The sequence below is a fragment of the Trachypithecus francoisi genome, unplaced genomic scaffold (genome assembly GCF_009764315.1).
Source record: "Trachypithecus francoisi isolate TF-2019V2 unplaced genomic scaffold, Tfra_2.0 Lachesis_group4, whole genome shotgun sequence".
Taxonomy (NCBI): domain Eukaryota; kingdom Metazoa; phylum Chordata; class Mammalia; order Primates; family Cercopithecidae; genus Trachypithecus; species Trachypithecus francoisi.
The window spans coordinates 115,296,539-115,320,684 of NW_022681469.1; the positions used below are offsets into that span (position 1 = coordinate 115,296,539).

At 44.5% G+C, this 24,146-nt stretch overlaps 1 protein-coding gene across 6 annotated transcripts in view; it reads right to left on the reverse strand.

Annotated features, from left to right (window-relative positions):
• Nucleotides 1-695: 695 nt before the first annotated feature.
• Nucleotides 696-24,146, reverse strand: part of ZCWPW1 (zinc finger CW-type and PWWP domain containing 1) — a 30,176-nt gene continuing 6,725 nt past the window's right edge. For 3 of the 6 annotated variants that reach the window (XM_033192069.1, XM_033192068.1, XM_033192070.1), the window contains exons 3-18: nt 20,578-20,634; nt 19,282-19,535; nt 18,747-18,825; nt 16,779-16,896; nt 16,313-16,464; nt 15,983-16,105; nt 9,515-9,631; nt 8,678-8,798; nt 7,371-7,446; nt 6,868-6,972; nt 5,165-5,245; nt 4,352-4,418; nt 3,558-3,667; nt 2,383-2,443; nt 1,753-1,887; nt 696-1,206 (exon numbers count right to left, since the gene is read on the reverse strand). In XM_033192069.1, coding sequence (XP_033047960.1) covers nt 884-1,206; nt 1,753-1,887; nt 2,383-2,443; nt 3,558-3,667; nt 4,352-4,418; nt 5,165-5,245; nt 6,868-6,972; nt 7,371-7,446; nt 8,678-8,798; nt 9,515-9,631; nt 15,983-16,105; nt 16,313-16,464; nt 16,779-16,896; nt 18,747-18,825; nt 19,282-19,535; nt 20,578-20,605 — 1,950 coding nt within the window. In that variant the 5' untranslated portion in view covers nt 20,606-20,634 and the 3' untranslated portion in view covers nt 696-883. The remainder of the gene's footprint in view (nt 1,207-1,752; nt 1,888-2,382; nt 2,444-3,557; nt 3,668-4,351; nt 4,419-5,164; nt 5,246-6,867; nt 6,973-7,370; nt 7,447-8,677; nt 8,799-9,514; nt 9,632-15,982; nt 16,106-16,312; nt 16,465-16,778; nt 16,897-18,746; nt 18,826-19,281; nt 19,536-20,577; nt 20,635-24,146) is intronic. The other 3 variants (XM_033192071.1, XM_033192072.1, XM_033192073.1) reach the window with 3 other exon arrangements.

Consider the following 24,146-nt stretch of genomic DNA (forward strand, 5'->3'; position numbering starts at 1 on the left):
AAAATCTGAATCCATTAAAACAAGTAAAAAAAGACTGCACAATGACCTTTTTAGAGTACATTACACTTCCAATGGGAAGGGCCACAGCTTCCAACAATAACCAAGGCCATACAGATGACTCAGAGGCCAGCCAAAGAACTGACAGAAACAAAGCCATCTACACCAACCCTCTCTTCACCTTCCCAGCCCTGGCCCGTAAAACTAAAAGTAACCCCAAAACTGACCTGAATGTGTGTAAGGAGAAAACTGACATCACCTTCAACTCCTGTCCCTCCTAGTGAAAATGAACTCTAACAGAGAACTCACACCCAAGACCCTTCCTCTAGTACTTTTTTTAGTGACTTCCTTCGGCCAGGGAACATGAGTCCCCAAATCTTGGTAGCCAGCCCAAACCCAAAGCCTGCCCTCAAATCCGATCAGTCTTCCCTATGGTGACAACAAGAGTATCACCTCATTTGACATCATTCACAACCCTATAAGGTAGAAGATGCACTCGCTGGAAGATGAAGAGCAGAACCAGGTGAACATGTTTTTCCCCAGGCCACAGAGGTAGCTAGTGAGGAGCTGAGCCCGGATCTGAATCCAGATCTGCCCTTCTCAATGTCCTCTCAAGACTCATGTCTCACTGCCTTCCCCAGATGCCTGCACTGTGCAGGCTCCCGCCAGAAGCAGTGACGCACCACAGTGACACCAAGGAGGGCGAGCAGCCAACAGGGGGCAGTTAGAGACCAGCCAAGCCAGTCGACCGCAACCTGCTTTATTAACCAAGAAACAGCACCACACACACTTGAACCTCATAGCCAATGAACAGCCCCAGCACTTAGCCACTTCTCCCTCCTGCGCCCCAGAGAAGAGAGAAAAGAAGGGAGCACAGGAGCACCAGCTACTTCCCAAACAGCGCCACAGGGAAGTCCTCGCCATCACTGTCACTGTGCTGCAGCTCCCCGCTCTGTCCCAGCTCTCTCCCAACATCTTCCATGAGTTGCTCCAGGTCCAGATCACTGGAGGCTTCGTCCTCAAGGGGAACACGTCCAGCCTCCTGGGTCAGGGGTTCCTGGGGTCTTGGCTCTTCTTTTGCAGCTGAGGGGCAGGCCCCCTTACATGCTGATAGGCCCAGGTCCTTTGGCACTGTTCTAACTTCTTTTCCCTCTGAAAAGTTGGCTGCCAAGGCCTTGCTCTGGGGAGCTTTAAATTTTTTCTTAGGGCCTAAATGAGAAGGTGACAAAGCCGAGAGTCCTATTAGGTCAGCCTGTCCTTACTGTTTATAAGTCAAACTCCGAAATCTCTATTTCCAAAAAATCTCTGGAAAAGATGACCTTTCTCAATACAAAGAATATGGACTTTGGGATCAGAAAGAGAGTCAAGCTGTCTGCCCTATGCTAGTCACCAGCCTTGAGCAATTTTTAAATCCTTTGAGCCTCAGTTTTCTGATATCTAAAATGGGAATATCCAGTGAGAGAGATATTAAAAAAATTTAAAGGAGCAGGCATGGAAGTATCTCTTTAGCCAGACCTTGGCAATACTGAGTGTTACTTCTCTTCTACCACTCTCCTGCCCCTGGGCTAAATCAAATCAGGAATCATTCTGTTTCTATAGTGTGTGCTAGGTGCAGTCCGATATGCTCTTTCATTCTAATTTTCATTCATTCTGTAAAGTAATGAAAAGCTATAAATTGGTTAAGAAATGATTCAGGGAGGGGAGATGCTGACAGGTACCTCGTTCGCCTTAGTTTTCCGAGGTCTTGAGCCTTACCTGGCTGGTCAGAATCTGAATTCCCTTGGCCTTCTTTCCTTCCCATTCTGAGTGCAAGAGGAGCTGTGGATTTCCTGCCCAGAGATTTCTTCATTATCTTCCTCTGCAGTGTCCTGCCTCGGCCATCTGCTGTGCCTGCATCACCCCCAAGTCCCAGTCATGAGGGAAATGTGCTTATTTCTCTCTAAATGACAACTTGGCAAGGGCAGATGGATGCTGCACATTGAGTCACTGCCCTGCCCCACATCTTCTGCTCAGTCTCAATCTAGTGAGTTCTCCTGGTGGCCTCTGGCTCTTTTTCAACATCTTTTCCCCCCAATTCTCTCTTTTTTTCTTTTACCCCCTGGATCTTCTTCTCTTTACAGTTCTCCTCAGAGTCTACCTTCTCCAGGAAGCCATCCTTTTTGGCTAAGAACTTAAAACCTTCTATCTTTCACCTCAGATTTTATAATTCAGTACAGAGAAGCAAGGGGGCTCCAGCTCCCCACTGATACTATGGGTGAGTGTTGCCTGTTTTCTCAGGTCCTGGCACTGAGACAGGCAGTGAGGTCCAGCTACATGCAGACTCCCTCTCTACCACTTCCCTGCCTTAACTGTGGGATGTGCCCCATTTCCAGCTGGCCTGCTTACCTCTTGGCTTGGTTTTTTGGGTCTGTATTTTGACTTGCTTACGAATGGGCAAAGTTGGGTCCTGAGGATGGGAGAGAAAGTTTAAAAAAATGATAAATTAAGGCCCCTAGCTGTTTTTAATAGAGAAGGATGCTACAGAATGACAGGTGGGCTTTGGGGAATCAAAGTAGCTTCTGTGAGCCTGATATTGTTTAAATTCATGGCAACACAGAGAAAAATGTGTGGTTACTTTCCCAGTCTGTTGGTATTCATTAATGCAAGGCTTTAGGCATAAAAGAAGGAAATAAAGCTAGGCCACGAGTATGATAAAAATTGCTAAATTAAAAATTAGAAGAAAAAGTGAAAATATATATTTCCTATACCTGGAAAACAGATGCTAAGAAAACAAGTGAATGAAAATCCTCCAGGTCCACGTAGGGGAGAAAGGAGTAGAAACAACTGCTATTCTCTGAATTGCTCCCCGAAAAGTCAAATAAATACAGTAGGAACTGAGATTATATTCAAGAAAGAAGTTCCTAGAGATGTGGGAAATTAGAGAATAAAGAGGAAAGAAGAGATCTAGAAACCCCCAAATATCCAACAATTGGGGCTCCCTCAAGGCAGGGGCAGGATGGCTCCTTAGTAAATATAAGTCCATGCTAACGAGATCGTTATAGGAAGCTCCTAAAAGGAAACCCCCAAGATCCTTGTCTAAACAATTTTTCTTCTTTTTTTTTTGAGATGGCATCTTGCTCTGTCGCCCAGGCTGGAGTGCAGTGGCGTGGTCTCGGCTCACTGTAAGCTCCACCTCCCGGGTTCAAGCGATTCTCCTGCCTCAGCCTCCTGAGTAGCTGGGACTACAGGTTCCCACCACCATGCCCGGCTAATTTTTTGTATTTTCAGTAGATGGGGTTTCACTGTGTTAGCCAGGATGGTCTCGATCTCCTGACCTCATGATCCGCCTATCTTGGCCTCCCAAAGTGCTGGGATTACAGGAATGAGCCATCGTGCCCAACCATCTAAATAATTTTTAAAGCTAATCTTGGCCAAGCGTGGTGGCTCATGCCTGTAATCCCAGCACTTTGGAAGGATGAGGTGGGAGGACTGCTTAAGCCCAGGAGTTTGAGACCAGCCTGGGCAACCTGGCAAAACTCCATCTCTATAAAAATAAAAACTGAAATTAAAGCTTATCTTACTGTTTTCTCTACTTCCTCCTTTTCCAACTCTTCCTCCTTTTCCAACTCTTCCTCCTCCTCCTTTTTCTCCAAGCAGGATCCTGGGCTGTACAAACCAGAGGGCTGTAAGTCTAGAACAGGAAAAGAAGGAAAGGCTAAATCATTCATAGCATAAAATAGTGAGTTAATGAAGCTGATCACAGAGAATCTGTCTTCTAACTGTGCCTTTTGTGTGCAAATGTTATTTTCTCCATAAAATGTGATCCCAGATTATCACATTTCCACCCTTTTCAAAGTCCATCACTATTCAATATACCTTCCCTCCCCATCCTGTTTCTTCCATTCCTCTCTCATCTGCCCATCCATCCTGGATACTGAGTCAATGACATTCACAAGAGTCTTTTTTTTTTTTTTTTTTTTTGAGACGGGGTCTCACTCTGTCACCCAGGCTAGAGTGCAGTGGCCAGACCTCAGCTCACTGCAAGCTCCACCTCCCGGGTTTACGCCATTCTCCTGCCTCAGCCTCCCGAGTAGCCGGGACTACAGGCGCCCGCCACCTCGCCTGGCTTTTTTTTTGTATTTTTTAGTAGAGACGGGGTTTCACCGTGTTAGCCAGGATGGTCTCGATCTCCTGACCTCGTGATCCGCCCGTCTCGGCCTCCCAAAGTGCTGGGATTACAGGCTTGAGCCACCGCGCCCGGCCAAGATTCTCCTATTGATGACAGAGAACATAAAATAAAGAAAAACATGGGCTGCTGCCCTCATGAAAGAATCCCTCCCATCCCTCTCCAGTCCTCAGCTTCCATTTATCCTACCTTTTCTTTCCCCATTACTGTTAGATCCGTTGAATCGGCTCCAGAAACCAAACAAGTTAACCCGTTCCTAAGTGAACCAAGAAACAAAAGCATCATCCACTACCTTCTCAGGGGCAGCTTTTGCCTTCTGTCTTCTGGAATTTAGTTATGATGAAACTGATTCATTTTCCATACCAAAAAGACAGGGTCTTGTTCTGTCACCCAGGCTGGAGTGCAGTGGTACAATCTTTACTCACTGCAACCTCGCCATCCCAGGCTCAAATGATCCTCCTGCCTCAGCCTCCCAAATATGTGGGACTGCAGGCATGCGCCACTATGCCTGGCTAATTTTTGTATTTTTTGTAGAGATGGGGTTTTGCTGTGTTGCCCAGGCTGGCCTTGAACTCCTGGACTCAATGGATACACCCGCTTTGGCCTCCCAAAGTGCGAGGATTACAGGCGTGAGCCCCCCGCTCAGCCCTCATTTTCCATACCATTTTCACGTGAAATTACACATTAGGCTTATCTGACCTTTTATGGAGATTAACTAACTATAATCTCTATTTCCAGTTTGTTTCTAATTCAAAAAATCAGGGAAATTGGGAGGTGAAATTTTCACTGTTTTTTACTCTCCATCCCACCCCCACCAACAGAATTTGAGCATAAAAACTGACTCCACAGAAAAGAGAGGTTAGGGCACTTATATCTGAAACCTGAGGTGAAATATGGAGGTAGGAAGGCCCCTAGCAAAAACCATCTTTGTCTGGACTGAGAAAGAATCCCACTTGTACAAGAGCAGGGAAAGGAATGGGTGTGGTCTGAACACCCTCCCACCTGAATGCTGATCTGTTCTGCCTCTCGAGCCATCATCAGGGCCACCCCCAGTTTCTGGCTGCAGTCATTTCTGCGCTTTTTCTGAAATGGAAGAAGATTAGAGCCAATGATAAATATTGACTTAAAGATTAGAGTAATGGCCAGGTGCAATGGTTCACACCTGTAATCAGCATTTTGGGAGGCTGAGTTGGGTAGATCATGAGGTCAGGATTTCCAGACCAGCCTGGCCAAGATGGTGAAACCCCATCTCTACTAAAAATACAAAACTTAGGTGGCCATGGTGGAGGTCGCCTATAATCCCAGCTCCTCGGGAGGCTGAGGCAGAGAACTGCTTGAACCCAGGAGGCAGAGGTTGCAGTGAGCTGAGATCACGCCACTGCACTCCAGCTTGGGGGACAGAGCAAGACTCCATCTCAAAAAGCAAAAAAAAAAAAAAAAAAAAAAAAGATTAGAGTCACTAATAAATATTAGCAAAGTGACCCCAGCATACTGCTACCCATCTGACATTCTCTTCAACTACAACATTTATTTCCAGTTCCTAGTATTGATACGATACTCCTATTCTTAATATTTTGGGATCAGACATAACACCCCCCTTCCGTCTAATAAATGTCTCACCAATTCCTAACTATATATATGTATATATTTGGAGGCAGAGTCTCACTTTGTCACCCAGGCTGGAGTGCAGTGGTGCGATCTCAGCTCACTGCTTCCTCCACCTCCCTGGTTCAAGCAATTCTTGTGCCTCAGCCTCCTGCTGGGACTACAGGCACACAGCACCATGCCCAGCAAATTTTTTGTATTTTAGTAGAGACGGGGTTTCACCATGTTGCCCGGGTGGTCTCAGACTCCTGAGCTCAGGCGATCTGCCCACCTCAGCCTCCCAAAGTGCTGGGATTACAGGTGTGGGCCACCACACCTGGCCCTAGCAATATTTTCAACCAACATTTTGGTGTCCTCTCCAAAGTGAATCCCATGGAAATTTGAAAAGAGGATTATAGGAGCCCAGGTGATTTCACTTTGAAGATTCTGGTAAGTTTCTTTAGATCCAGCTGTTTGATTTAATACTCATTGCTTGATTTTCTAAAGCCCCTGAGCCACTGAGCCTCTGCTCATTTGCAAGGCTGGTCAAACCCAAAGTGACTACAGGGAGGAAATGCGATTGTGCTAATCCAATGGTTCTCAACCGGGTAGACTGTGCCCTCCAGAAGGCACCTGGCAATGGCTGGAGATAATTTTTTGGTTGTCACAACCACAGGCAGGGGGCAGAGGGTGGAGGTGGGAGCTGCTGCTGGTTAGATGCCGCTGGAGCCTAGGGATGCTGCTAAACATCCCACAATACACAGGACAGCCCTCTACAACCAAAAATTTATCTCCCCCAAAATGCCAATAGTGCTGAGACTGAGAAATCCTGAGTTAATTTGTGCCCTCATTTCTGCCACACCTGCTCTGGCTAAACTGTAGAAAAACCTTATCTTCAGAATGGCCCCCAATCTGCAGGCAGGGAAGGGGACTGAAAAAAATAATTGCCCTGCTGCAGTCCTGAGAGCAAGAAGAGTCCTTCATGAACTACCTCACCCTTGGCACACCTGGTCAGACACAAAACTTTCTCCCAACATGGCTTAGCCTGGGAGAAAATCAAGTTTAATAAAAGGAAGATTTCATTTTCTCTATATCACAACAGAACCCCAAGATGTGCTCACCATGCCTGATAGCTCCAGGGACAGCTCCTGGAAGTTCTTTAGCATGTTGACTGGGATCCATGCACGAGAAACTGTTTCTCCAAAAAAGGTCACGTGGTACTTAGACTGAAATAAAAGATGGTCCTGTTATGGACTCCTGTCCTGCTCCCTGCTTTTCTCCTCTAGCCAGAAGGAGGTACTGGGCCTCACATGCCCCCCTGAAGCCTGACTCATCTACCCTATCCTCGTTCTAATTGTTCTTCCACTCTAACCTCAGGAACCCTAGCCAAAGCATATTTATCAAAACCACTAATGCCCTGACAGTGGATAAATATTTAATTAGATACAAGTTTGTTTCTATTACATGTGTGAGCACTTATCTCTGTGTTTGTCATCCTAGTTAAGTATCTGTTTTCACTTGTGTCTGCTGGTTATGTCCACGTCTCTTATCTGTACATCTGTGAGGATGGATTTGTTCATTACTTTGGCCTGAGCTCCTTCTTACCCTGAACCAGGAAACTCACCGGCAGGGAATCAAGATGGGAAGTAAAAAGAAAATATTCCCCTAAGTCAGGATCAGATTCTATCATGCCTGGCCACCTGGAGAAGACAGTTGGGTGCAGGGGACAGGAGAGAAAGGGTTAGATGAACAGAACACAACCTCATCAATGTACATGCACAGAAAAGAGCAGTATGATTTTTTTTTTGAGACAAGGTTTCACTCTGTCGCCCAGGCTGGAGTGCAGTGTTAGAACCATGGCTCACTGCAGCTTCAATCTCCCAGGCGCAAGTGATCCTCCCACCTCAGCCTCCTGAGTAGCTGGGACCACAGGCAAATGCCACCACACCCAGCTGTTTATTTTATTTTTTGCAGAGATGGGGTCTCACTATATAGCCAGGACTGATCTCAAACTCCTGGGCTCAAGCAATCCTCCCACCTCAACCTCCCAAAGTGCTGGGATTACAAGTGCGAGTCACTGCGCTCAATCAGCAGTACGCTTTGCAAAAAAAGGATCTAAAAAAGATTCCTCTGCCATCAGCCCCCTCTAGTGGTCACTACTCAATGACTCAGGTGAGGAAGTGACTTCCATCGACGCATACAGGAGTTCAGAATATACCTAGTGAAGGTCTTATCCTTCTGAGCCATCCTATAATCCTAAAAACAAAATCTTCGACTAGGGACATCTCTAAAGAAGAAACTATTCCACTTTTCCTTGTTCCTTTTACTTTGTATCTCTCAATCTCAATATTTTTATTTATTTTTGAGATGAGGACTTACTGTCACCCAGGCTGGAGTGCAGTGGTGCAATCTTGGCTCACCGCAACCTCTGCCTCCCAGGTTCAAGTGATTCTTCTGCCTCAGTGTCCTGAGTAGCTGGGACTACAGGCGTGCGCCACCACATCTGGTTAATTTTTCTATTTTTTAGTAGGGATGGGATTTCACCATGTTGGCCAGGCTGGTCTCAAACTTGTGTGCTCAGGTGATCTGCCCGCCTTGGCCTCCCAAAGTGCTGGGATTACAGCCGTGAGCCACTGCGCCTGGCCAATCTCAATATTTTTAAATGCCTCAGATCCACCCTCTTCTTTCTACCAGCTGGGGTAGCACCATCAGACCCTTTTTTCCAGGGAGCTATCACCTCCACGATGAAACCTCCAGAAAACACTCTTTCAAAGCCTTCAGGCTTGGTACTTTATCTTTTCTCTCATCCCATGCTCTTTCTAAGGCCAGAACCATTTCAATTACAGATGTTTTCCATTTGCTTCCATCCCTGCTTGAATCTACCTCTCCCAAGTTTGTGAAGGATGTTCTGACTGTGTCATAGTGCCCTACCAGGGGTAACCGTATTGCTTGGCCCAGATGATGGATCCTGGGATGTAGGAGGCATAGGCCACATCACTTTCAAGCCCTGTCCAGGTCTCCTCAGGAATATCACAGCGATTATACTGCACATCTGCTGAAAGAGAGAAGGAATGAAGGGACAGGAAGAGACTCATAAAGAGAAAGAAGTGGATGAGGGTTGGGGAGAGGACAAGAAGGAAATTGGTATATGCAGCAGGTGGGACCAAAAGGGCACCTGGGGGATCAGCATGGAGGAAGAAGAATAAAGACCCATGGAGGAAATGCAGCTGGAACCAGCAAAAGTAGGAATGCTGCCTCCTCATACTCTAGAAAGAGATTCCACACTCCTGCTTGCACCCCCGCATGTCTGATTGTGCTCCTGTCTATGGAGCATCATAAGAATAATTTCTCTGAGACTCTGTTTTCTCATCTGTAAAATAATTGGGCTGGACTACATCATCATCATCTCTTCCAACTAGCTTCAAACATCCTAGAATTCTAAGCGCACCAGATCTCTCTCATCTGTTTTCCCTCATATATCCTATAACCCTCCCTACCCACAAACCCAATACTAGTATTCTAATCAGGATTGACAGGGGCAGACCAGTGCTCATACATTTAGATTCCAGGCCCCTCCCCACAAGATCACTTTGCAGAGCATCTTCATCCAGCCTTTTCTACCCAGATTCATCTCCATATGAAAGGCAGATCCTTCCTCTCTTCCAAGCACTACAAGGACCCATTGAGTGCTAACTATATTTATGTAGTATTTAATCTAAAGGATAAGTGCAAAGAAAGAAAGGGAGGAACATTTCCAGTCTTTTCTACCTGTGTTCTGATCACAGGACCAATTATCTGGGAGAACTGAGGGGTCAATGTTCCCACACAGCCGCCTCCATTTCCCACAGTTTGGGAAGGAACACTGGACCCAGACCAGACATTGACCTGTGAGAGGAAAAAAATGAAATAAGAGACTTAAAAATATGCTCTTCATTCTTTAATCCAACTAAAATCAGGGTAACTCTACCAGCTCCCAGAATCACATAGCCAGAGAGACATGAGAGATCAACCAGCCGGATCCCTGACTTGTAAGTGGGAAACCAAGGCTCAAAGAGGTAAATGGCTTGCTGAGGATCAGTTAACTTGGTGATAGAGCTGAACTTAGAACTCAAGTCTCATGCCTTGATCTTTTTCCTGTACTAGGCTACCATGTCTCCCTGCCCCAAGGCTGAAAGGAATCTTGTATTGACAGTTCTCAAATTAAAAGGCTGCCTGACATCTTTCCAGGTAGTGCCTTGTTCTCTGCTGGCATGACACTACTGAAAAGATCTTCTGAAGGGCTAACCTGCACCTCTTTTGTGCACAACATCCAGAGTTCTTATCCAAATCTCAACTGATTTACCTGTCACCAAATCACCAAGTTGCAAACTTTAGGACCAACAGCGTTGGAGTTCACTCTTCTCCAAAAGACACAGGTCTAAGCTTATCACTTCTCCATCAACTATTAACTTTGGGCCCTGCTCAAATGCCAAGTCTTCCTTTTATCCATTACCTTCCAGACCCCCACCTCTCCTAAGCTGACCCATGTCTCTCAGCCTCTCCCTTCTCCCACCAAAACTCTTCCATTGTGGTCTTGGAAACTCCACTGACTTGAGCAACAAAAATCCACATGTCCTCAACCTCCAATCTGAACTTCTATCTCCTTTTTGAAGCCTGAAGACCCACTAATGACACTGCCCCACCTACACCACCCCCACCTGCAGCCCTGTAAGTGCAGTCAGTTCCTCTCACACTCCCCATGTCTCTCGGGACAGAAAGTCAGGCTGGCATTATCATTACCCCATTGCTACTACTCCCCAACTTTTATAAAAACCCTTCCTCCCTTGAGGTCTATGCCATGGGACTATCCTCACCTCTCATATCCCTTGTAGAGATGCTGGCATCTGATTCAGTCTTCCCTCCACTTCCTGCCTTCATTCCAAATGACCTCTATATCCACAGGAACTCCTCATACAGCACCCCATTCTTTCAGTGCCTTAACTTTTTTCCTCATGTCACCTCTGGAACCCACTCCCACTCCTGCATGCCCCACCCAGTCATCTGCAGGAACTGCACACCGTCTGAGCCACTTACCCAAACATCCTCTCTATAAAAATGCCCCGTCTTCCACCTCACTTGCTCAAAGACTCCTATAGTAACTTTCATTTTATCTAGCTCTCCAACCCACTGCCCACTACCATCCTCTCCATCTGGAAGCAATTTCCATTCTTCACTCTGTTCCACTCTGGTTTGATTACTTGACACTTACTTGGATTCTCTTGTAGACACCTTCAGCTCCCTTTCCCACTGTCCTTCTTCCTACCCAGATGACAAAACACCAACCGGAATGAACCCTCTCTCCACCTTTTCTGAGCCTACACTCAAGCAATTGAGTTGACAGAGAAAAATCACACAACAGACACATAGGTTATCGCTAAATATTCACTATTTAATATTATCAACCAACATATTTCTCTAGTAAGTTCACTGTCTCCCACTGCCAAATTTTACCTTAAATACCTGATCATAAGGGATGACTTCTAATCCCATCCCTCCAGAATCATCCCTCAGAAAAGAAGGTGACTTGTATTTGGGTCCTTTCAAAATATCACATATAAGAGATCACTTGCGCAATTACTTTTTTTTTTTTTTGAAACACAGTCTCGCTCTGTTGCCCAGGCTGAAGTGCAGTGGCACAATCTCGGGTCACTGCAGCCTCCACTTCCCAAGTTCAAGCGATCCTCCCACTTCAGCCTCCCAAGTAGCTGGGACTACAGGCACGCACCACTACACCCAGAAAATTTTTTGTATTTATTGGTAGAGGCAGGGTTTTGCCATGTTGCCCAGGTTGGTCTTGAATTCCTGGGCTCAAGCAATCCACCCTCCTCAGTCTGCCAAAATGCTGGGATTACAGGGGTGAGCCTTAATTACCTTATCTTAAAGAACAAAGTACTGGTTGGGACTAATATGTTAGTCTGACATGACAGTTGCCAATAGTAGTTTTGGATGTTTACAGAGGTGACCTAGCAAGACTAGAAAAATAGAGTAGGAGGAGAGGCCAGGAGTCAAATAAATTAATACAGATCAATAATACAAATTGTTAGCTGTGAAAGCAATGAGTACTCACAAGAAAATGAGTAGGAAAAAATCACTACAATGATATGGAACTGGAAATTTATGGCTTGGAATGATATCTTTGACAAGAACATTGTACTTTTTTTTTGTTTTTGAGACGGAATCTCGCTTTGTCGCCCAGGCTGGAGTGCAATGGCACTATCTCGGCTCACTGCAAGCTCCGCCTCCCGGGTTCATGCCATTCTCCTGCCTCAGCCTCCGAGTAGCTGGGACTACAGGCACGCACCACCACGCCCAGCTAATTTTTTGTATTTTTAGTAGAGACGGGGTTTCACCATGTTAGCCAGGATGGTCTCGATCTCCTGACCTCGTGATCCGCCCGCCTCGGCCTCCCAAAGTGCTGGGATTACAGGCGTGAGCCACTGCGCCCGGCGAACATTGTACTTTTTAAAAAAGTTCCAAGTAACCTAAAGGAGAAGATAATGTGCTCTGGAAAACTGTTTGATGCCCAGATGTGGCTCTATGATAATGAAGACTGATGTCACAGACACATGTTAAGAGGATTTCACTTGACCACTCATTCCTGAAACACTAGTTCCCTGGGTTCTGTGATGTCTCATTCTCCTGTCTCCCTCCCCTCAATTTTACTGGCAACTTCCCCCGCAGTCTTCTTTGCTGGGTTCCCCTTGTTCTTCAATCTCTAAATGTCAGGGGTCCCAAAGCCCAATCACAGGCCTTCTCTCCCCGTGATACACTTTCTCCTGAGGCAAACTCACCCATTCCCACGGCTTTGAAATCCATTTTCATACCTGACAGAACACAGCTGTCTACTTACAGCCTCTGTTCTGAGTTCCAGATTCCTAAGCCACCTTGCTCTTTGATACCTCTATTTGGATGTCTCACAAGGATCTCAAACCTAAATGTACCCAAACCTGAATGCTTAATTTTATCCCACAAACTTTTTCTTCCTCCACTCTTTCCCATCTCCCTTCACGTAACTGTTCAAGCCAGAAACCAATCATCCTTGACATACCCTCTCCTGCTCCAACCTTCCAGTATCCAATTAATCACCAACTTGTAACAATTTTACCTCCAAAACCTACCTTAAAACCATCCACTTTTCTCTTTCTCTACTTTCATCATCCTAATCCATTTTATTTTTTATCTTATTTTTTAAATATTTTTTTTGAGACAGGGTCTTGCTGTTACCCAGGCTGGAGTGATGTGGTATGAACATAGCTCACTGCAACCTCAAACTCCTGGGCTCAAGTGATCTTCCTGCCTCTGCCTCCCAAAGTGCTGGGATTACAGATGTAAACCACTATACTCAGCCATCATCCTAATCGAAGCCTAATACCTAATCCTCGTACTAACATCTTAACTGGTCTATTCCTGTCTTCTCCCCATACTCCATCTCCAATTAATCACCAAAGGATCCTTTTAAAACATTAAAGATGTCACTTCCCTGGTTAAAACCCACCAGTGGCTTCCCCCTGCACTTAGGATAAAATGTGCACTCTGTACATGGTCTTTGACCTAGCCACTGCCTCCCTCTTTCCAGTCATCCAGAGCCACTTTCCCAACTTGCCTCCCCTTGCTCTCTAAGCTCCGCAATCACACTAGCTTTCTTTTAGTATCTGGAACATGCCACACTTCACCCTACCTAAAACGCTTTCTTCACTTGGATAACTTCTACTCTGCCTTCAGGTTTTAGCTTAGAAATGTACTCCCTGACCAGCCCAATCTTACTTCCTCTCATGATACACTGCTCTTTTCCTTCCCTGTACTTAAGTACTTAACGCAAATTGTATTCATTAAATAATCCTTCCTACTTCAGGAGCACTCACCTCTCCTTGGGAACTGTAAGAAACGGGAAGAATGGTTTATTTATAGCAGGAGGCTGATAAATCCACTACAATCACAATTCAACTCACAAGCACCACCTAGAGGGTGAACCCCCATCTGCCAGCCTAAGATCTAGTCCATGCAGTAATTCTTTTTTTTCCATTTCTTTTTTAATATAAATTCACTTTTTTTTCTTTGTTATAGAGATAGGGGTCTCACTATGTTACCCAGGTTAGTCTTGAATCCTGGACTCAAGCAAGCCTCCTGCCTCATCCTCCCAAAGTGCTAAGATTGCAGGCGTGAGCCACTGTGCCAGGCCCCTTGCAGTAATTCTGAGAAGTAGAGGAGACAGAGTAACACAAATCTAATGATACCAATTTATTTGAGTTAGCCAGAGATCAGGTCAATGGGGTCTGCAGTATCCCTAAAGTTCTCAACAGGCACATCTGAGTTTATATAGTCACATAAAACCAAAAGAAAAAACCGTTTAGCTTCCTTTTTGAGTCTATCTAGAAACTCCCTTCAGGTAGTCTGAACTCCAGGCCACCTGGTTGTTCAAATTAGACTTATACCTCAGTGTCTTATGTTACTATGTCATTATAACAAGAGGAATGGTTTATTAACCTGAACTACCTTTTTTGGTGCCTGCATAGTCTTGGAGTTTTCTTCCAAGTATGTCCAAATTATATTATGCTTCCACAACCAAAACCACATATATGTACACATACAGATTAGACACTAGGTAACTTTTTATTCCACTGTTCCTTAAACTTGGAACTTGTTCTGTCTTTTTGCATTATGTTTTGAGGTTTTGTTTTTGTTTGGTACAAGTGTGTTTAGACTGTCTATTTATTTAGTTTTTTAGAAATAGGGTCTTGCTCTATCACCAAAGCTGGAGTGCACTGGCACGATCATTGCTTACTGCAGCCTCCAATTCCTGGGATCAAGAGATCCTCCGACCTCAGCTTCTTGAATAGCTAGGACTATAGGCACTACCACCACACCCAGCTAATTTTTTTTTCTTGTAGAGATGAGGGTCTCACTGTGTTGCCCAAGCTGGTCTCAAACTCCTGGTCTCAAGTGATCCTCCTGCCTTAGTATTTTTGAATTTTTGGACACACTAGTATATTGTATGATCTATTTTATTTCATAAAATTTACCATTATCAGGCCAGGCATGGTGGCTTACACCTGTAATCCCAACACTTTGGGAGGCCGAAGCAGGTAGATCACAAGGTCAAGAGATTGAGACTATCCTGGCCAACATGGTGAAACCCCATCTCTATTAAAAATACAAAAATTAGCTGGGCATGGTGGCGCGTGCCTGTAGTCCCAGTTACTCGATAGGTTGAGGCAGGAGAATCACTTAAACTCGGGGGGTGGAGGTTGAAGTGAGCGGAGATCGTGCCACCGCACTCCAGCCTGGCGACAGCGCAAGACTCCATCTCAAAACGAAACAAAACAAAAAACCCCTCCCTCAACTCTGTACCCATTCCTTTTTTGTTTGTTTGTTTTTGTTTTTGAGACAGAGTCTCACTTTGTTGCCCAGGTTGGAGTGCAGTGGCACAATCGTGGCCTGCTGCAAGCTCCGTCTCCCAGGTTTAAGCGATTCTCCTGCCTCAGCCTCCAAGTAGCTGTGACTACAGGCACACGCCACCACACAAGGCTAATTTTTGTACTTTTAGTAGAGATGGAGTTTCACCACATTGGTCAGGCTGGTCTTGAACTCCTGACCTTGTGATCCACCCACCTCAGCATCCCACAGAGCTGGGATTACAAGCATGAGCCACCACGCCCAGCCTCCATTCCTTTTTATCTACCATTTTCTCCCTCTTACTTTCCATATCTAAACTAATTGAAAAAGTGTTTACTCTTCAACGGGCTATAAGCTGCCATTCAAACTTACCAACCCTTTCGGTAGCTGTAACCAAACCCCTAACGGCCTCCTAATTGTGATATGCTTGAGCTTATGTTTATCCTCTTTGACTTCTTTACAATGGCATTTGACATGGTTGAGCACCCCTTTCTTTAAATTCTCTCCTCCCCTGGCATCTATAATACCACTCCTGATTTTTCTATTACCTTTCTTACCACATCTTCATTTTCCTCCTGGAAAACATCTAAAATGCTTTGTACCAGTAGGCACCCAGTAACTATGGATTATGTGAATAAATGACTGAATGAATGAAATCATTCTCTCAGCAGCATATTCCGCAACAAGCAACTGTGAGAGATTAACTATATTCTTTGCAGAGTTTCCTCTAACATCCTAACCCTGCCTCTCTGCTCTATCTCAAATTTTCAGGCCAAACAGGTTTGCCAAACCAACTGAACTCACCAAAACCACTTATCTCTCCTTTTTGCAGGTCCCTGATCTGAGAATGAGCCTGAACTGTCTCCTTTAGTTGGTCTTCCTGTCTGTGCTCATGTCCACCTTGAGTTTTCTCCACCTTCTCATCTTCTGGGAAGAGAAAAGAAAACGTGGGGTGGGGAGATGAAGAAGACAATCTTTGTAGATAGTAAAGGTCAGTGAAAGAAGAAAGAAGAATCACAGCCTAATAGTCTCAAGTCTTGGGCTGAAAATTCTCAGCCTGCCCAAGGTCCCATTCCTTAATTTCCTGGAGCAAGTACTTGAGCCAGGTTTCAAAGTATATCTGACTGTACTTACGAGCTTCCTTTTTCCTTTTGCTTAAGGTGAGTCTATTGGATTTCTTCTTAGAGGGTACAGGATCTGGCTGGCCTAGCTTAGACATCCTTATCTCAGGGGCAGCTTCACCTTCCCAAGACACTGAAATCTCTTGAGTATGTGGTACCTCCTCTCTGAAAATGAGGTTTTATTTTAATGAAAGGTAAACATAGAGCAATTGCAGAACCTTCTTTTGAAAAAACCCAAGAGTAAAAGGAAGACAGATGAATCCCTAAGCTTTCTAAGGTCTCCTGAGGTCATTTCATCCATCTACTTGCCTGTTTTTCCCAACTCAAACAGATATCTTTCCTAAGCTGAGAGAAATCTATAGAAATATGATAAACGACCAGATAGACAGACAAACGGACAGATAGATAGACTTACTGACCATGATTTACCAATGTGTAGTCCATTCTGTGTTCAACTTGCCCCACCAAAATAAACTTACCCATTAGCATTATCAGTATCAGTAGCAGAAGCAGTAATTCCTGGCTCCTTGGCTGATTGGGTAGATACTATGGGCTGGGCACAGGAAGTCTCTGCAAAATCAAGGCCAGATCCCATCCCTCCCAAAACAAAATACTATAAGCAGAGAAGTAAAAAAACAAAAAAGCCACTCTATTATTCCCTAACATTTTCTCTAAAGTGTCTTCTCCCTGTCACCTGAAAGAGCCTACCTTTGGCCTTTTGTCATATCATAGAACTTTAAATATTTAAATTTTCAGGGAAAACTGCAAATATGTATCTTTCTGCAAGCCTTTCCAGATTGATTTGCCTTATTCCAGGATGGCCAGGTAATGATAATTTTGTGTACATAAAAAAATTATAGGCCAAGCACAGTGGCTCATGCCTGTAATCCTAGCACTTTGGGAGGCTGAGGTGGGTGGAATGCCAAAGCTCAGGAGTTCAAGACAAGCCTGGGCAACATGGTGAAACCCTGTCTCTACTAAAATACAAAAAATTTGCCAGGCATGGTGGCGTGCACCTGTAGTCCCAGCTTCTCCGGAGGCTGAGGCAGGAGAATTTCTTGAACCTGGGAGGCGGAAGTTGCAGTGTGTATATATATTTATACACACACACACACTGCATTTTATATCATTTGTGGCTCAAACTCCTAGGAATAGAAGTATACCTAAGAACGGCTGAAATGTCAGACTGTTCTCTTTAGCCTCACGAATTTATGGAGAAGCCTTCATAGAGGTTTTTTGTGTTTTTTTTTCTTTGAGACAAGAGTCTTGCTCTGTCACCCAGGCTGGAGTGAAGTGGTGCAATCTCGGCTCACTGCAACTTCCGCCTCCCAGGTTCAAGCAATTCTCATGCCTCAGGCTCCTGAGTAGCTGGGACTAGAGGCACACGCCACCACACCTGGCTAATTTTTATATTTTTAATAGAGACGGGGTTTCACCATGTTGGGCAGGCTGGTCTTGAACACCTGATCTCAAGTAATCCATCCACCTCGGCCTCCCAAAGTGCTGGGATTACAGGCATGAGCCACCGCACCTGGCCTCCCTCACCGTGTTCTTTATTCTAAAAACTAAATCCCTAACCACATGCAAAATCGGTATTTGAAACTGAAATTTGCAAGGGTATGTACCCTAAGTTTTTCAAATCTAGAGAAAACAATTTTATCTTTTCTAAGTAGTTTGTAATTACATAGAAACAAATTTTAACTGCATTTTTAAAATTTAAGGCCAAGCACTATAGCTCACGTCTACAATCCCAGCATTTTGGGAGGCTGAAATGGGAGAATTGCTTGCAGCCATGAGTTCAAGACCAGCCTGGGCAACATAGCAAGACCTCATCTCTACAAAAAGTAAAAATTAAAACAACAGGCTGGGTGCAGTGGCTTACACATGTAATCCCAGCACTGAGAGGCTAAGGCAGGCAGATCACTTGAGGTCAGGAGTTTGACACCAGCCTGGTCAGCCTGGTGAAACCCTGCCTCTACTAAAAATACAAAAATTAGCCAGGCGTGGTGGTGGGTGCCAGTAATCCCAGCTACTTGGGAGGCTGAGGCAGGAGAATCACCTGAACCTGGGAGGCAGAGGGTGCAGTGAGCCAAGATCACATCACTGCCCTCCAGCCTGGGTGACAGAACAAGATTCCATTTCAAAAAAAGTAAGAATAAGTAAATAAGTAACAACAAAAATCCCATGGCTTGAAAATTTAGGTAAGACTATATATAAATTCTGAAGTCAATATAATCTACTTTTTCTAAAAATACCCTTTAAGGTAGTTTAGCTATAGTCCTGTTGATAGGTGATGAAGTACTTTTAAAATATATTGAAGTCTTATCTAATATTACCTTATTTAGAAGATGGGAGAGGAAGAGAGAAGCTGTCAGACCTAACTGTCCCTCTCAGGTCATAGTCACTCTGCCTAACTGAAACCCTTTTTCTCTTACTATATGCCATACCCAAGCACTCCTGAAGGGACTTCTGCAGCACAATCTGGACAATCTCCTCAAATTCTGCAGGGGTAAGACTTGATTTTTCCTGCAGAGACAAGGGTAGGGGAGGAAAACCACTTATCTTTCCATAGTTTTTCCCCCTGAACAGTCAGGGAAGCCTCCTTTAGAAGGATGATGCAGTAAGTTTACAAGATGGAAGGCATGCAGTCAGCATACCTAAGGAGGCCATGAACTCTATCCCAGTTCTCCTGGGAATAAAGGAGTCAAAGAAAAGAGAAAAGGGTATAATGTCTCTGTCCACTTCTACCCCCACCTCTAACCCACCTCATATATATAATAATTTCCTGCTCAATTCTTCCATCAAAACATTTTTGACCTCTTTGAGGAAAAAAAAAAAAGAAAAATGGAAGCTCCCAAACAGGAATACAAACCTGAAACTCTAGGGTGAATTTCCTAAACGTGAAAAGACTGTCTGTCTAGCCTTAGCCAGGGGCAAGGTATGAGGAGATGTCCTACCAGAGTCCACCAATATGACTGGTACCTTTTCTTTCTTCTCTGCTTGCTTGTTGTTTTGTGCCTTTCTTTTTTTCTCCTGGCCCCTGCTTGGACCATTCTTTGTGGTTGCTTTTTCCTCTTCCTTCTTCAAACTGGCCTTTGGCAGGCTTATGCTGGCCTCTGTCTCTGGGGAACTGATCCCCAGGGTCTCCTCCTTGGGGGAGTTAGGGCTACAAGGTAACAGGCTGTAAGATTTTTGTGCAGGTGGGGCAAAGATTCTCTTTGGTCCCTTTCCACATTCTGAAAGAAATGTGATCATGTGGAATTTATGAAACATACAGTCTAACAGAGATTGCCAAACATTGCCCTTTGACTGGCCGTAACAGAATGATATGGAGAGCTTTTAACAAATTCAGATTCCTGGGTCTCTCACTCCCCAGCCCTGAGATGCTGACGAGGTAGTTTGACGTGAGAGGCCTAGCAATCTTTAATTTTACAAGGCTAGTTGATTCTGATACACTGCCAGATTTGGGAACCACTAAGTCAAAGGTGATAAATGTAAGCATGCAGGAAGCTGAATTATCCAAACGTGAAACTGTATAATTTGCTCATTTTTACTTTAGATAAAATGTTATGGAAAATTAGAGCAATTTTTTAAAAACTAGTCAAAATCGCCGGGCGCAGTGGCTCAAGCCTGTAATCCTAGCACTTTGGGAGGCCGAGACAGGCGGATCACGAGGTCAGGAGATCGAGACCATCCTGGCTAACACGGTGAAACCCCGTCTCTACTAAAAATACAAAAACTAGCCGGGCGAGGTGGCGGACGCCTGTAGTCCCAGCTACTTGGGAGGCTGAGGCAGGAGAACGGCATAAACCCGGGAGGCGGAGTTTGCAGTGAGCTGAGATCCGGCCACCGCACTCCAGCCTGGGCGACAGCGAGACTCCGCCTCAAAAAAAAAAAAAAAAACTAGTCAAAATCTATAAATTATTCACAGCTTTTATGCCACCTCCTCAATAAAAATTATAATGATCCTCCCAGGTATATCTTTCTTCCGAGCTTCCTTAATACTCTGCACAAAACTGGTGGCATTTACCACATTCAACTTTATAATAGGTATTTAAATGCCTTTTCTCTCCCCAAGTTCATATGTTCCTCGAGGAGGACTGTTTTTAAGTCACATTTATTTCACTCAAAGCATCTTGTTTTGTTTGACCAGAGCAGTAATTTGACCAGAGTGGGCACAGAATATAGGGACCTGAACCAGCCTTTGGTGGAAAGGATGTCCAAAAGGAGAAAAATGAGAGAGATGTACAAAGTGAACCTCCCTCACTCTTGACTCACCTTCTTTATTCTGCAATGTTGTCATCATTCAGCTTAGAAACTACACTTTGTGTGCCTCTGTTAGAAAAAAGAAATTAACTGCTATGACTCTGATTAAACAAGATTTTAAACCTTCTGTCTTCCTGGGTTCAGGAACTCTTTGTTTCAGACCTCTGAACTATGTTTCTGCATTCTTGACCTCCTCTGTGGTGCCAATTACATGCCCCTGTGGTGCCAGTTACATGCCAGGGAATAATGAGAGTTACTGTTTTAAAGATTGGCAACAATCAGGGTTGGGTATGGTGGCTCACACCTGTAATCCTGGCACTTTAGGAGGCCGTGGCAGGCAGATCGGTTCAGCCTGGGAGTTCAAGACCAGCCTGGACAACACGTCAAAACCCTGTTTCCACAAAAAATAAAACAAATTAGCCAGTGTAGTGGCACGGGCTTGTAGTCCCAGCTACTCTGGAGGCTGAGGTGGGAGGATCACTTCAGCCCAGGAGGCGGAGACTGCATTGAGCCAAAATTGTGCTCCTGCACCCCAGCCTGGGTGACAGAGTGAGACCCTGACTCAAAAATTTAAATAACAGGCCGGGCGCGGTGGCTCAAGCCTGTAATCCCAGCACTTTGGGAGGCCGAGATGGGTGGATCATGAGGTCAGGAGATCGAGACCATCCTGGCTAACATGGTGAAACCCCATCTCTACTAAAAAATACAAAAAACTAGCCGGATGAGGTGGCGGGCACTTGTAGTCCCAGCTACTCGGGAGGCTGAGGCAGGAGAATGGCGTAAACCCAGGAGGCGGAGCTTGCAGTGAGCTGAGATCCGGCCACTGCACTCCAGCCTGGGCGACAGAGAGAGACTCCGTCTCAAAAAAAAAAAAAAAAAATTAAATAACAAATAAATATTAGCAGCAATCCTTAGTGTATTATGTGCCTAGAACCATGTCCAACATAAGGCAGGCAGCAGAAATGGTAGTAGTACCAGAAGTATAGGTAGCAGTAGAGCAGTGATGATAGGGTATGAATAAGAAAAGAGAGTTTTCTTCAGAGGAATAGCCTCATTTCATAAGCCTCTCCTAAACACTTAGACCACACACATAATTTGGTAATTCTCTGATCTCAGAGGTCTCTGTGCATAGAGAAGCCTCACTTTCAACATCATTATAATGTTTATTTTCCCTTTCTTAGATCCTCAGTCCAATCAATTTTCCAATGTACTAGATTCTACCAATCTCTAATCATAGCTCAGAAGTATTTGATAACCAGCAGAGGTTCCCAGATAATATCTTCTTCCTTATTCTACCTTACCACCTAATAATGAGAAATTAAATTAGTGCCTTCTTTGATATTCATAGTTCATCTTCAGCAATCTACTCACAGATGTTCCACACGACATGACATCAATGTGTTTCTGTTTTTTTCTTTTTTTTTTTTTTTGAGAAGGAATTTTGCTCTTGTTGCCCAGGCTGGAGTACAATGGCACGATCTCGGCTCACCGCAAGCTCTGCCTCCCAGGTTCAAGCGATTCTCCTGCCTCAGCCTCCTGAGTAGCTGGGATTACAGGTATATGCCACCACTCCCCGCTAATTTTGTATTTTTAGTAGAGGCGGGGTTTCTCCATATTGGTCAGGCTGGTTTTGAACTCCCCACCTCAGGTGATCTGCCCGCCTCAGCCTCCCAAAGTGCTGGGATTACAGGTGTGAGCCACTCCACACAGCCTGACATCAATGTATTTCTTGATTACTACTGACATTGTGACTAATGGTAATGGCTAACACTGAGCACTGACTATATTCTTTACCCTTTATGTAGCATTCCATTTAATTCTCACAACAGATCTATGAAATGGGTAACATTTTTCACTTGGGGGAAATTCAGGCTTACAGGGATTTAAAGATACTAAGTCACTGATAAGTAGTAAAATCAGGATTAGAACCTGTCTGATTTCAAAGTTTGTGCTAATAACTGCTACGTGACATCCTAACAGTCTAATTCAGTGCTTCACCACCATTTTGCCATCACAGCACACACAGAAAACATACATTAATAGCATATACTGAAACACATAGAAAATGACATTTCCAGGTACTCTGGGGGTAAAAGGACCAGGCTGCTCACAGCCACAGACAACTGAAGAGTCACACCAAAGGCTGAAGAAGAAATTAAATTAGTACCTACACAGCTACAAGCTATTCGTGACCCACCAGTGTGCCAAGACTCATCTGGGGACATTCCAATATTTTTATTTTCCAATTTATACTTTCCCACTACTGATATTATTTCCACACAGCTTTATTTTCACTTTTTCTTTCCAACCTTTTTTACGTTCCAACCCTTATTTTACGTTCAAGGGGTACATGTGCAGGTTTGTTATATGGGTAAACTGCATGTCATGGGATTTAGTGTACAGATAATTTTGTTTCACAAGTAATGAGTATAGTACCCAATAGGTAGTTTTTCAGTTCTCACCCTCCTCCCACTCTCCACCCTCAAGTAGGTTCCAGTGTCTATTGTTCTCTTGTGTCCATGTGTATGTAATGTTGAGCTCCTACTTTATAAGTGAGAATATACAGTATTTGGTTTTCTGTTCCTGTGTTAATTCACTTAGGATAACGGCCTCCAGCTCCATCCATGTTGCTGCAAAGGACATGATCTTGTTCTCTTATATGACTTCGTAGTATTCTGCGTCCCACCCAGCTTTCTGAAGAAAACTGTCTTTTATTTTATTAACTTTAACTTCTTATAGCCCTTTACCCAGTTTTCTTTAGGCTTAAGGCATATATGTTATTCTTACTTTTATAACCATTATAAAAAGCATTCTATGGCTCAAGCCTGTAATCCCAGCACTTTGGGAGGCGGAGACGGGCGGATCACGAGGTCAGGAGATCGAGACCATCCTGGCGAACACAGTGAAACTCCGTCTCTACTAAAAAATACAAAAAAGAACTAGCCGGGCAACGTGGCGGGCGCCTGTAGTCCCAGCTACTTGGGAGGCTGAGGCAGGAGAATGGAGTAAACCCAGGAGGCGGGGCTTGCAGTGAGCTGAGATCCGGCCACTGCACTCCAGCCTGGGCGGCAGAGCGAGACTTCGTCTCAAAAAAAAAAAAAAAAAAAAAAGCATTCTAGCTCTGGGAAGACCTTTAGGGATCATAAAGCCCCAACTCCCCTTTCTACAGATGGAAAAAAACATGCTAACAGAGGTTACGTGATTTGCCCAAAGACTCAGTGTTAATATATTGTTGAGCTTAGATGAACCTAGGACTTTTGCCTCTCAATTCTACTAATAACATGTCTATTCTACTCAGTGATCTTGTTTCTGACTGTAGGTTTTGAGCAGTTTGAAAGCCCTACAACTGAAACTCATTGTTCTAAATCTGTGATCCCCCACTATAAAGAGATCCAAAAGCAGCATAAAATGGATCATCTGGTTCACATACACTTCCCTTTCAAGGATCAGAAAATTTTAAGACCTTAAATGGCCAAACTTGTTCAAGGTGTAGGATTCCTCTCTCCAGATCATAAGATAAACTTAAAGGGTACTGAGATTTTGACAGTGTGGCCACAGCATCGCTAAATGTGAATACCCTT